The 12,363-nt window shown below is 43.1% G+C and overlaps 1 protein-coding gene across 1 annotated transcript; it reads right to left on the reverse strand.

Moving 5' to 3' along the window:
* Window positions 1-62: 62 nt before the first annotated feature.
* LOC112673358 (proline-rich protein 3-like) lies at window positions 63-2,984 on the reverse strand. The gene has a single exon (XM_049100278.1). It carries the CDS (start codon window positions 2,967-2,969, stop codon window positions 2,388-2,390), a length of 582 nt encoding a protein of 193 aa, XP_048956235.1. The 5' UTR covers window positions 2,970-2,984; the 3' UTR covers window positions 63-2,387.
* Between the last annotated feature and the right edge of the window lie 9,379 nt (window positions 2,985-12,363).

Here is a 12,363-nt window from a genome sequence, read left to right on the forward strand (position 1 = left end):
TCTGACGGCGGTATCTGGAACTGAAGGGTCCTTCCTGTGAAGTCGCGGCGCGGGTGGGCGTGTGCTTACCCTTCAGAGCCTCAACACTCCGCGGGGGTGGCTGCAGGAAGCCCCTGGTGTGATCTCCTGGGAATCACAGCAGAAAGGCGGGGTTCGGGACCCTGGGCTGGTCTGCGGTGAATGTGGAAGCAAGTGGGCCAGGATGGGAGCACCCGATCCAGAGGGGCCTGTCGGGCGCTGCCAGCCCAGCAGGGGATCTCAGGTCTTGGTCCACCACGTTTGCAAACATGAAGACACAGGGGAGATGAATTGTGTCACAGTACATGTATATCAAAAATATTGTCATTTTACGTGTGACCGATTAAAAAATACTACTGGAGTTTTTTTTTTTTTTTTAACTAAGTCTTTGAATCTGGTGTGCATTTTAACATTTGCAGCATATTTCAATCCGGGAGGTGATTTGTCATCAGAAATATTTCTTCTGTTTTTAGATTTCATCAAATGTCTACCTAACATGTACAGTCAAAAAGTAGATTTGCGTACTCAAATGGTCCCAATCATACTGAGCTTTCAAATAACTGAGAGGAACCTCAGTCTTCAAATTTAAATGTAAATCAGTTAAAGTCAAATGAAGTAAAAAAAAATCCATTCTTCAGTGGCATTAGCCACCTTTCTAGCCCTCAATAGCCCCATGGGTAGCAGCTGCCACCGTATTGGACAGCACAGGTCCAGAGGCCAACCACTATCCTGCCTGCTTTTGGAGGTTCTTTGCCCTCACCCCTTTGCTAAGCAATTACTGAGGTGGTCTTGAGGGACACGTTGCAGAGGTCCTCTGCACGTAACTCCTCAGGAACAGATATGAATTCCAAAGCCCTCACATCTAACTGCCTTGGGATGCCAGTTGCTCCATGGGGATCTTCAGCAGCCCCCTGCCCAGAGCTGTGGGCCAGGCATGGAAGGAGGAGAGCAGATGGCTGAGGAAAGGCCCATCAGAAGGCTCTCAGGATCCAAGCTCAACTGCAGGCCTTGTTTCCAAAACCTCAACGATAGGTGCGTGTAAACACACAGGTCCCAGATCCTGGAGCATGCAAACTTGTCGTAGAAATGCGCTGGAGGGCAGAAGGTGACCTCATGAGCTCATCTACCGCCTGCCAGGTATTTACACAGGGAGATTTTTTGTTTGCTTGTTTCCACTGCATTTATTACCAATATAAAAAAATGTTAAAAAGAAAAAAAATTCATTCTCAGTTCTCCAACGGCTCTCATCCTTCCCTCTTGCCCACACAACTCCTGACCCATTTCCTTAGGGCCAGTGCAAAACCGAACCTGTTCACTGCTGTTTTCACAGAAAACAACCGGTGCCAGGGATGTAGGGGAGAAGGTTAGACGAGGGCGACAGTACCATCCAGGTTCCACCCAAGGGTAGGCCAGGTGAAGATTCACAGAACTCAGACGAAGGGGCTGGCGGCCTCACAATGACATACTCTAACTAAAGTGGGCTGGAGAGGAGATCGGATAGCCCGTAAGAGGCTTTAGAGGACATCTCATGGGCTTGTGTCAAACCCCGAAAAACTGACACTAGGAGAATGGGGAGACCAGGGAGGCAGTCTTGCAGAAAATTTCACAATTCTCCCATGTTGGGAGGTGTGGAAAGTCTAGAGGGCATCAAGAGCCTCACTCATTTTGGCAGAAAAACTTAACTCTAGTGTTGGGAAGTCACAATGATGCCACGGACACTGAGGAAAGCTAGGTATGAGGGGATGCACAGTTTCACAAAGCACAGTGATCACAGACCAGAGCGGTGGGGATCATGCTACTGATGCAGGATCTACAAAATCCAAAAGCAGGGAGAGTGGCCTTTCAGGGAGTAACTCTGCACCAGTCATCGTACTTGACTCCAGGTCAACCTGGTGAGTTTCACAGAGCAACTGGCAACTTTGGGGGTAGGGTTTGTCACATAAAAAGGACTTAAAACAAGCAGCTAGAAGAAGGGAATGGTAGGAAACTGCTCCAGGGCTCTTAGGAATCGAGGGCAGTGCCGAGGGCTGGGTGGCCAGATAGATGCACAAGAACCAGCACCAAAGAGGTTTCCTGTTGAGCAGTCAATCGGCGAAGGGGAAGAGGATCCAGGAGGCAGTTGAAGAGAGCAAAGGTGGGGCCCTGAAGGCAAGTCTGTGGAGGCTGGGTCGGAAGAAAGCCCACACGCTGGGCACCAGTGATGAAACAAAACTCTGGACCCCAAATGGGGGAGGTGGCAGATGGGGGTGGGTGTCACTGACTGAGGGTGGTGGGTGGAGCAGCCTCACAGTAGCCGTCACAGGGCCACGGGGAAATATATGGCCGCTAGGTCACAGGGCTCCTTCCAGCCTGGATGGGAAGGCACAGTCTCACAGAGGAGGTCCGTTGACGCCTGGGTGGTAGAAGGCACAGAGGTCCTCATATCGACGGTGGCCTTTTTTGGCAAAGTGTCGGCAGACGGGGAGGTTGGATTTGTCTTCCATAACTTGGGGGCCATCGTCGGGCGGGCAGGTATTTTTGATAAGAGACCAACGTTTGAGCCTTCGGGGATTCCTCTGCTCTTTGTGAAAGCCTCCTCTGGAAGGACCCCCATGGCCTGGTCCAGGAAAAGGAGGTTCAGTATTGGCCCCCCACCAGCCATGACCATATGGGCTGCACCTGGGGCCCAGGCCTCCCCAGATTGGGCCTCTGCCCCTGGGAGGAGGTGGGACGCTCAGCACTGGTGGGATCATTGGTCCCCTTGATCCTGGAGGACCTCTGTGAAGAGCTGACTTGGGGTCACCAGGCTTTCCATTGGCCATGGGGGGAGGGCCCAGAAGGCTGGGTGGTCCGATGGGACTCCCATCCTCCTCATCTCCAGTCTCCTCCCGCTCTGGCAGCAGGGGCTGTTGTGGCGGCGGCGGCGGCTGCTGATTCTGCTTCTTTCCCACAGGGAGATATTTTAGAGGCATTTTCCTGTCAGCAAAACCTAATGTGCCATTTAGAATGAATGTTAAAAGATAATTTTTAGAAAAGGTAAAATTGTGATTTTCATACAAATATAAAATGAGCACACGACAAAGATGGTCATTCATTAATTAGTGAAAGAGCCAGTTGGTTGTTAGGATTTAAAGTGCACAGCGCAGGGTTCCTGGGTGGCTCAGTCGGTTAAGCTCTTGGTTTTGGTTCAGGTCATGATCTTGGGGTCCTGGGATTGGGCTCTGAGTGCAGTGAGGAGTCTGCTTGAGGAGTCTCTCTCCCTCGTCCTTCCCCCCACTCGTGCACTGGAGCACTCTCTGATAGATAAATATTAAAAAAAAAAAAAAACTAAAGTGCACAAGGCAATCAGGAATGCTGAAATGAATGTACAAATAAATGTGATGCTGGTTAGCATCCACAGAGCGGTAATCTATTGCATCTTTGGACATGCACGATGCGTTTCTATTTCTGTGGACAAGAAACATTTTCTTTGGGATCTCTGGCTGGCTCAGCAGGTTAGCGTCGCCTTCAGCCCAGGGCGTGATCCCGCGTCGGGCTCCCTGCGTGGAGCCTGCTGCTCCCTCTGCCTGTGTCTCTGCCTCTGTGTGTGTGTGTGTCTCATGAATAAACAAAGTCTTTTTAAAGAAATTAAAGGTGAAGACTTTGTAAACATCATTACCCCATTGTTTTCTGGTGTTTAAACTTTCTGGAGGAAAAGAGTAGGCCAACGTGACTTTTGTTTTCCCTATTGTATGTGAGTTAGTTTACGCTGGAGTGTCATTCGTCATAACGCTTCCAGAAGTTAAGAGGTTCTTAGCGGTGCATACATTTTAAGCCTCCTGAAACTCTGGACTGCATCTCCTAGTGAATTTCAGCAAACACTGAAATTAAAAAAAAGAATCAAAGCTGGATCACTCCCACAGAGCCACTGAGAATGTGAAATAGTGCAGCCTCTCTGGAAAACAGTTTGGTGGTTTCTTTAAAACCTAAACATGCAACTACCATTTAACTCAGCAATTGTACTCCCAGGCATTTATCCCAGAGAAGTGAAAATTCATGTTCACATAAAAACCTGTATACAAATGTTTAAGCCAGAGTCAAAATTCTGTGTATGGTATGATTCCATTTACGTGACATTCTGAAAAAAGCAGAATTATAAGAACAGAAAACAGATCAGTGGTTGCCAGGGACTGGGGTCAGGGGAGCAGAAGGGAATCGTGGGAGTGTTTTCAGGGACTGATCATTAGTGTTTCTGTCAACATTCATAGAACATACACTAAAGAGAGTGAATTTTGCCATAAGATTTTTTACTATAAAAAATAAAATCAGCAGTTTGTACATTGTTTCCACCATCTCAATAAAAAGCATGAACTACACTGAATCCCATAAAGTCTCACCGTTTTTGGAGCTTCTGGGACATGCTGTTACTGATATTTATTTCAGTGCGTTCAACTTTATTTTTAACATGCAGGAAAAACACTGTCTCTGTGCTGGCTGCACATTTTCCCCACATTAAAGATGACTCATAGAACTTTTTATTTATCATTTTACATTGTGTAATTCCTTTTACTGCTTAGTTGGAAACAACTACAAGCTTTTATCACATTGTATCACAAAACAATGTGATAAAATGTTTTCCTGCTCATTGAGACAAAACACCCGTGCTCTTGCATAAATAGTATTGACCCAGGTGCACACCCACTGTGGGAGAATTACGCATCTAAGCAAGAAAATGGCTTGGCGTGTCATCTGTTGTGGCTCGTTTCTTTTCCTTCAGATCAAGAGGAAAGGACAAAGAGCATAGTGAAAGATGTAGCTTGAATCCTAGGCGATGCGCTTGACAATAAAACAGCGTTGGTGGGTGGTGGCCTTCAGATAACAATTTTAGTTTTTATAAAATAATAACTGAGCAGGATGGATGCACTGACTCTGATCATCAGTGTAATGATCTGTGTTCAGTTCTGCTAACCAGGTTTTCAAGTGTGCTCACCACTCATATTAAGAGCTGATTACAGGTTTCCGTTAAACAAGACAGAATGTATACATCTAGTCCCTACCAACACCTCACTAAAGTGAGAATCAAAAAAAAAATTGTTTTTCAAGGTATAAATCCATAAGAACAAGGAGAAAGAAGGAAGGAAGGAAGAGACAATAGCTAGTGAGAACTGGCAACAAAGCTGTGGATGCTGATGAACTCATTGAGCAGCTAGAACAAAGCCCAGAAGACAGCAACTGCGGGAGGAGAAGCCAAGAGGCCAGGCAGTTAACTCCTCGGGCAGAATCCAGGGAGGCTCGGGGACCTAGACAAGCCAAGCAGCAGAAAGGGAGAGGAGGAGACCCTTGGTCTCTGGAGAGGCACAAGAAGCTGTGTCCTTGAGTTCAGAGCACGAGCATGAAGAGTGAGGCTAAGACACCCTACCGACAACGGGGATTAAGCAAAACCCAGCTTCCTGAAGGATGAACCCCTGCGAACACTTTGCCTGCTTTGCTCCCAGAAGGCTGGCAGCTAGACTAAACCCTGCCCTGCCACCCCCAGAGGGATATTAGAGAATTTTTGGTAGGGAAACTGCCTGACCCAAGAGAAAACCCCCACAAATATTCACATTGTTTTCAGTCCTCTGGCAAAATGAGCAGAGTGCCACATAGTCTTCCAAGAGAAGGGACATCAGTTCACAAGCTCTGCCCAATATACACGATTTCCAACAAATTTTGTGGCGCTTTACATTTAGTTATGAATAGTTAAGTCACTGAGCATTTGAGTAGAGCCTCTAACCCAAAAGGCAGCGATCCAAACAACTAAGCAAAAATAGAACTAGATAAACAGAGGGGCACCTGAGTGTCTCTGTCAGTTAAGGGTCTGCCTTCAGCCCAGGTGATGATCTGGAGCCGTGATCTCTGGGTCCTGGGATCAAGCCCTGCTCAGCAGGGAGTCAGCTTCTCTCTCTCCCTCTCTGTCTCTTCCCCTCTGCTCTAGCTATGTCTCCTTATCTCTCAGGTAAATGAATAAAATCTTAAAAAAAAAAAAAAAAGAACCGGATAAACAGGAAAACAAACACTAAATTAGATCTTACTATAATATTCACAGAGAGGTAAGAAGATACTGTATCCATGGAAGGAAAGAACAAAATGTTATAAAAATTATATTCAGAGGTAAAAAAATTTTTTGGATATTGCAAATATGTTATTATATAGAAAAAAATCAATAATTCAAGCATTGCCCTGGAAGTATAAGAAACAAAGACAGAAAGTAGGGATTAAAGCTAAAAAAGGCAGCTCAATCTAGTAAATCCAATATTCAAATAATAGGAATTCCAGAAGAAAAATAAAATGGAGAGAAAGAAATAATAATTGTAACAGTATAAGAAATGTTCTCAGAATTTAAAAATATGGGTCTCGGGCCACCCTGGTGGTGCAGCGGTTTAGCGCTGCCTTCAGCCCAGGGTGGGATCCTGGAGACCCAGGATCGAGTCCCACGTCAGGCTTCCTGCATGGAGCCTGCTTCTCCCTCTGCCTGTGTCTCTGCCTCTCTCTCGCTCTCTCTAAATAAATAAATAAATAAATAAATAAATAAATCTTTAAAAAAATAAAAATAAAAATATGGGTCTCTAGAGTAAAAGAGACTATGGAGTCTCCAATAATAGTTGAGGGAAAAAAATCCACACCACTGACATTCCCAATAGTAGAGACAAAGAGAAGATTCTAAAAGCTTCTAAAAAGATTCTCGAAAATGGAAGCAAAGTAAATGACCAATAAGGAAGCAGTAGAAAGAGAAATCAAGGAATCAATCCCACTTACAATTGCACCCAAGACCATAAGATAACTAGGAATAAACCTAACCAAAGAGTTAAAAGATCTACACTCTGAAAACTATAAAACACGTCTGAAACAAATTGAAGACACAAAGAAATGGAAAAACATTCCATGCTCTAGAATTGGAAAGACAAAGCATCTACACACTCAGTGCAATCTCTATCAAAATGATACCAGCACTTTTCACAGAGCTGGAACAAACAATCCCCAAATTTGTATGGAACCAGAAAAGAACATGAATAGCCAAAGTAATGTTGAAAAAGCAAAGCAAAGCAGGATGCATTGTGATGCTTCAAGCTGTATTACACAGCTGTGATCATCAAGACAGTGTGGTACTGGCACAACAACAGACATATAGATCAGTGGAACAGAATAGGGAATCCAGAAATGGACCCTCAACTCTATGGTCAACTCATCTTTCACAAAGCAGGGAAGAATATCCAATGGGAAAAAAGAGTCCCTTCAACAAATGATGTTGGGAAAATTGGACAGCCACGTGCAGAAGAATGAAACTGGACCATTTCCTCACACTATACACAAAAATAAATTCAAAATGGATGAAAGACCTAAATGTGAGATAGGAATCCATCAAAATCCTAGAGGCGAACACAGGCAACAACCTCTGTGACCTCGGCTGCTGCAACTTCTTGCTAGACATGTCTCCAGAGGCAAGGGGAACAAAAACAAAAATGAACTATTGGGACTTCATCAGGATAAAAAACTTCTTTTTTTTTAAGAGAAAGAGAGAGCACACATACAAATTGGGGGTGAGGGAAGGAGGAGCAGAGAGAGAGAGAGAACCCCAAGCAGGCTCAATGCCCAGCATGAAGCCCAACAAGGGCTCAATTTCATGACCCTGAGATCATGACCAGAGCTGAAATCAAGAGATAGACACGCAGCCAACTGAGCCACTCTGATGCCCAAAGATAAAGTTTTTGCACAGTGAAGGAAACAATCAACAAAACTATAAGGCAACCGATGAAATGGAAGAAGATATTTGCAAATGACATATCGGATAAATGGTTAGTATCCAAAACCTATAAAGAACTTATCAAACTCAGCACCCAAAAAACAAATAATTCAGTTAAGAAATGGGCAGAAGACGTGAACAGTCATTTCTCCACTGGAGACATACAAATAGCTAATAGACACATAAAAAAAATGCTCAACATTATTTGGCATCAGGGAAATACAAATCAAAACCACAATGAGATATCACCTCATACCTGTCATAATGGTTAAAATGAACAACTCAGGAAACCGGAGATGTTGGTGAAGATGTGAAGAAAGGGGAACCTTTTTGCAGGGTTGGTGAGAATGCAAACTGGTGCAGCCACTCTGGAAAACGGTATGAAGATTCCTCAAAAAGTTAGAAATAAAACTACCTTATAACCCAGTAATTGCTCTAGCAGGTATTTATCCAAAGGATACAAAAATGCTGATTCAAAGGGGTAAATAGACTCTTATGTTTATAGCAGCAACAATAGTCAAATTAAGGAAAGACCCCAAATATCCATAGGCTGATGACTGATAAAGAAGATGTGGTGTACACACACACACACACACACACACACACACCACACACAGTAATATAACTCAGCAATCAAAAAGTGAAATCTTGCCATTTACAACAATATGGATGGAACTAGAGTGTATTATGATAAGCAAAATAAGTCATTCAGAGAAAGACAGATACATGATTTCACTCCTATGTGGAATTTAAAAAACAAAACATGAAAATCGGGGAAGGGAAGGAAAAATAAAATAAGATAAAAATAGAGAGGGAGGCAAACCATAAGACACTCTTTTTTTTTTTTTTTCATAAGACACTCTTAAATATAAAGAACAAACTGGGGGTTGCTGGAGGGGAGATGGGTGGGGATGGGCTACATGGATGATGAGCTTCAAGGAGGGCACTTGGGATGAGCACTGGGTGTTATATGTAAGTGATGAAGTACTAAATTCTACTCCTAAACCAATACTACACTATATGTTAACTAACTTGAATTTAATTTTTTTTAAAAAAGGAAGGGAGGTGTATTAGTTCAGGTTCGCTAATTAGCAAACCATATAAACTTGTGACTTAAAACAATTTGTGGGTTGGTTGGGTAATTTTGGTCTGAACTGGATGCATAGCCTAAGACTGCCCGACTCACATATCTTGTCTTCAGACTCTCACGAAATGAGTCTAGATTTGTTCACAAGGGTGATGAGAGGGTTCTCAGCGGCAAGACAGGGCCTGCCCAATGCACTTTTCAAACATTTACTTGTCTCATGTTTGCTATTGTCCTTTTGACTAAAGTAGGTCATATGGCTGGGTCCATAGTCAAGGTGGAGGGAGATTAGCTGATGTTATAGACAAAATGAGATATAATTCTTTGGTCATTTTTTTTAAATTTATTTTTTATTGGTGTTCAATTTACTAACATACAGAATAACCCCCAGTGCCCGTCACCCATTCACTCCCACCCCCCGCCCTCCTCCCCTTCCACCACCCCTAGTTCGTTTCCCAGAGTTAGGAGTCTTTGTTCTGTCTCCCTTTCTGATATTTCCCACACATTTCTTCTCCCTTCCCTTATATTCCCTTTCACTATTATTTATATTCCCCAAATGAATGAGAACATATAATGTTTGTCCTTCTCCAACTGACTTACTTCACTCAGCATAATACCCTCCAGTTCCATCCACGTTGAAGCAAATGGTGGGTATTTGTCATTTCTAATAGCTGAGTAATATTCCATTGTATACATAAACCACATCTTCTTTATCCATTCATCTTTCGTTGGACACCGAGGCTCCTTCCACAGTTTGGCTATCGTGGCCATTGCTGCTATAAACATCGGGGTGCAGGTGTCCCGGCGTTTCATTGCATCTGTATCTTTGGGGTAAATCCCCAACAGTGCAATTGCTGGGTCGTAGGGCAGGTATATTTTTAACTGTTTGAGGAACCTCCACACAGTTTTCCAGAGTGGCTGCACCAGTTCACATTCCCACCAACAGTGTAAGAGGGTTCCCTTTTCTCCGCATCCTCTCCAACATTTGTGGTTTCCTGCCTTGTTAATTTTCCCCATTCTCACTGGTGTGAGGTGGGATCTCATTGTGGTTTTGATTTGTATTTCCCTGATGGCAAGTGATGCAGAGCATTTTCTCATGTGCGTGTTGGCCATGTCTATGTCTTCCTCTGTGAGATTTCTGTTCATGTCTTTTGCCCATTTCATGATTGGATTGTTTGTTTCTTTGGTGTTGAGTTTAAGAAGTTCTTTTTTTTTTAATTTTTTTTTCAATTTTTATTTATTTATGATAGTCACACACAGAGAGAGAGAGAGAGAGAGAGAGAGGCAGAGACATAGGCAGAGGGAGAAGCAGGCTCCATGCACCGGGAGCCCGATGTGGGATTCGATCCCGGGTCTCCAGGATCGCGCCCTGGGCCAAAGGCAGGCGCCGAACCGCTGCGCCACCCAGGGATCCCAAGAAGTTCTTTATAGATCTTGGAAACTAGCCCTTTATCTGATATGTCATTTGCAAATATCTTCTCCCATTCTGTAGGTTCTTTTAGTTTTGTTGACTGTATCCTTTGCTGTGCAGAAGCTTCTTATCTTGATGAAGTCCCAATAGTTCATTTTTGCTTTTGTTTCTTTTGCCTTCGTGGATGTATCTTGCAAGAAGTTACTATGGCCGAGTTCAAAAAGGGTGTTGCCTGTGTTCTCCTCTAGGATTTTGATGGAATCTTGTCTCACATTCAGATCTTTCATCCATTTTGAGTTTATCTTTGTGTATGGTGCAAGAGAGTGGTCTAGTTTCATTCTTCTGCATGTGGATGTCCAATTTTCCCAGCACCATTTATTGAAGAGACTGTCTTTGGTCATTTTGACAACCATGTAAGGTACACACAACGTGTACCTTGACAGAAACAAGGATTAGAAATCAATGGTATCAGACTTGTCAACAGCATCTCTGAAAGCCAGAAGTCAAACGAAGGAAAATGATTTCTAATCTTCAAAATTCTGAGAGACAATTTCTAGTTGAATTGTAGAATTCTGCAGCCGGCCAAACCATCAAGCACTAGTAAGGATAAAAGAACTAGAAGGTATGTAAGGCCTCAAATATTTCACTTCCAATTCTTCTGGATGGTGTGCTTCAAGAAAACAACCACAACCACCACAACAAAAATGAGTGAAGAAAAAGACAAAAAAGGGATATGGGATATATAAGCTGTTTAACTCTGTAGAATGGAAAGGAAATTCTCAGGGTGACAGCTCTATTGAGTCCTGAAGACCAAACGGTTCATGTTACAACAAGAAGTCAGTTCTAGGAAGATATGTCCATGAAAGATAAAAATAAAACAGGAAATGATGGGCTATTCCAAATTCTTGGGTCATATTAAAAGGAATTTCTCAAAAAATAAAAAATAAAAGGAATTTCTCAGCTGTGGAATAGAAGTTAAGGATAAATTAATGGTAGGTACATCAAAGGTAAGCAAGACAGAGGGGGGGAAAAAGGAAATAACTCCAAGAAAAACAAAGATTTGTATAAAAAAGGAATACAGCTGCACTGTAAGTTAGTTCTACAATGTTTACATTGTCATAATAATAAAAAAAACATCAGTTTGTCCAAAGTGTTATGTTATTATTTGGGGAGGTTGGAGAAGAAAACATGCATGTGTATGTATATATGGTGAGGAGAGAACATGATATAAGAGATAAAATCCTCACCTGTTGTAATAGGAACTGAGTAATGTCTAACGTTGGAAAAGAAATCAGTAAACATCCATGTACATATGCTTTTAGGAATATGGAGATAAAGAATGGAAGACGCAGCTGGAGAAGTTGTTTAGGGGAGGAGGCATCAGAAACAGGCTGTGGGGAGCTTCTCTGTTACATACCAGGGGATATTTGACACTGTGCATTGTTTATTTTTTTAAAAAAACAAACCCTTCCTCCTTTCCCCCAGAAAAGACAGGGCAAAGTCATGTGAATGAACCAATGTCATGGAGAAAAGCACAGGAGGGCCCAGTATTGTTGGGAATGATTGCCCTGAGAAATGAAGATCAGAAGAATCTGAAGGATATGGAAGCCTCAAACATTTCACCTCCAATTCTCCTGGTCCTTTCCCTCTGCAATCACTGGCCGGTGAGGCCAAAGGAGTTCACTCTTCCAAAGACACTTTGAACAATTCGCTCCTTGGTCACCAAATATATTTAATTAAATATATCTTCCACGTTTTTCAAAATTGATGAGTAAAATGGCCCCCTAAGGAATACCATCCTTCCAGAGAATAAAAAAGCTCATCAACTTCCTACATCACGTGCAGACAATGTGACTAAATTCTCTGGACTACGTGATGCTGCCCTTGCACACACACACACTCACACACACACACACACACATGTGCGAACAGCTGGCCCAGACAGAAAGAGCCTTCCCAATTTTTGTTTGCTCCCACAAGGTCAGAGGTAAAAGAAGACAACATCCAACAAAACCAGCAAAACCAGTAAACTTGACTTCATCAACCCACCTCCTTTTCAGTCTTTCTCCAGACCCTTCTGGTCTCTTTCCTACAAAAGCAAGAACTTAATAA

Source organism: Canis lupus, chromosome 24 (genome assembly GCF_003254725.2).
Source record: "Canis lupus dingo isolate Sandy chromosome 24, ASM325472v2, whole genome shotgun sequence".
Lineage (NCBI taxonomy): Eukaryota > Metazoa > Chordata > Mammalia > Carnivora > Canidae > Canis > Canis lupus.

Excerpts from the sequence above, each read along its gene's own strand:
- LOC112673358 (XM_049100278.1), bottom strand. The coding sequence starts at position 2,969 with ATGCCTCTAAAATATCTCCCTGTGGGAAAGAAGCAGAATCAGCAGCCG.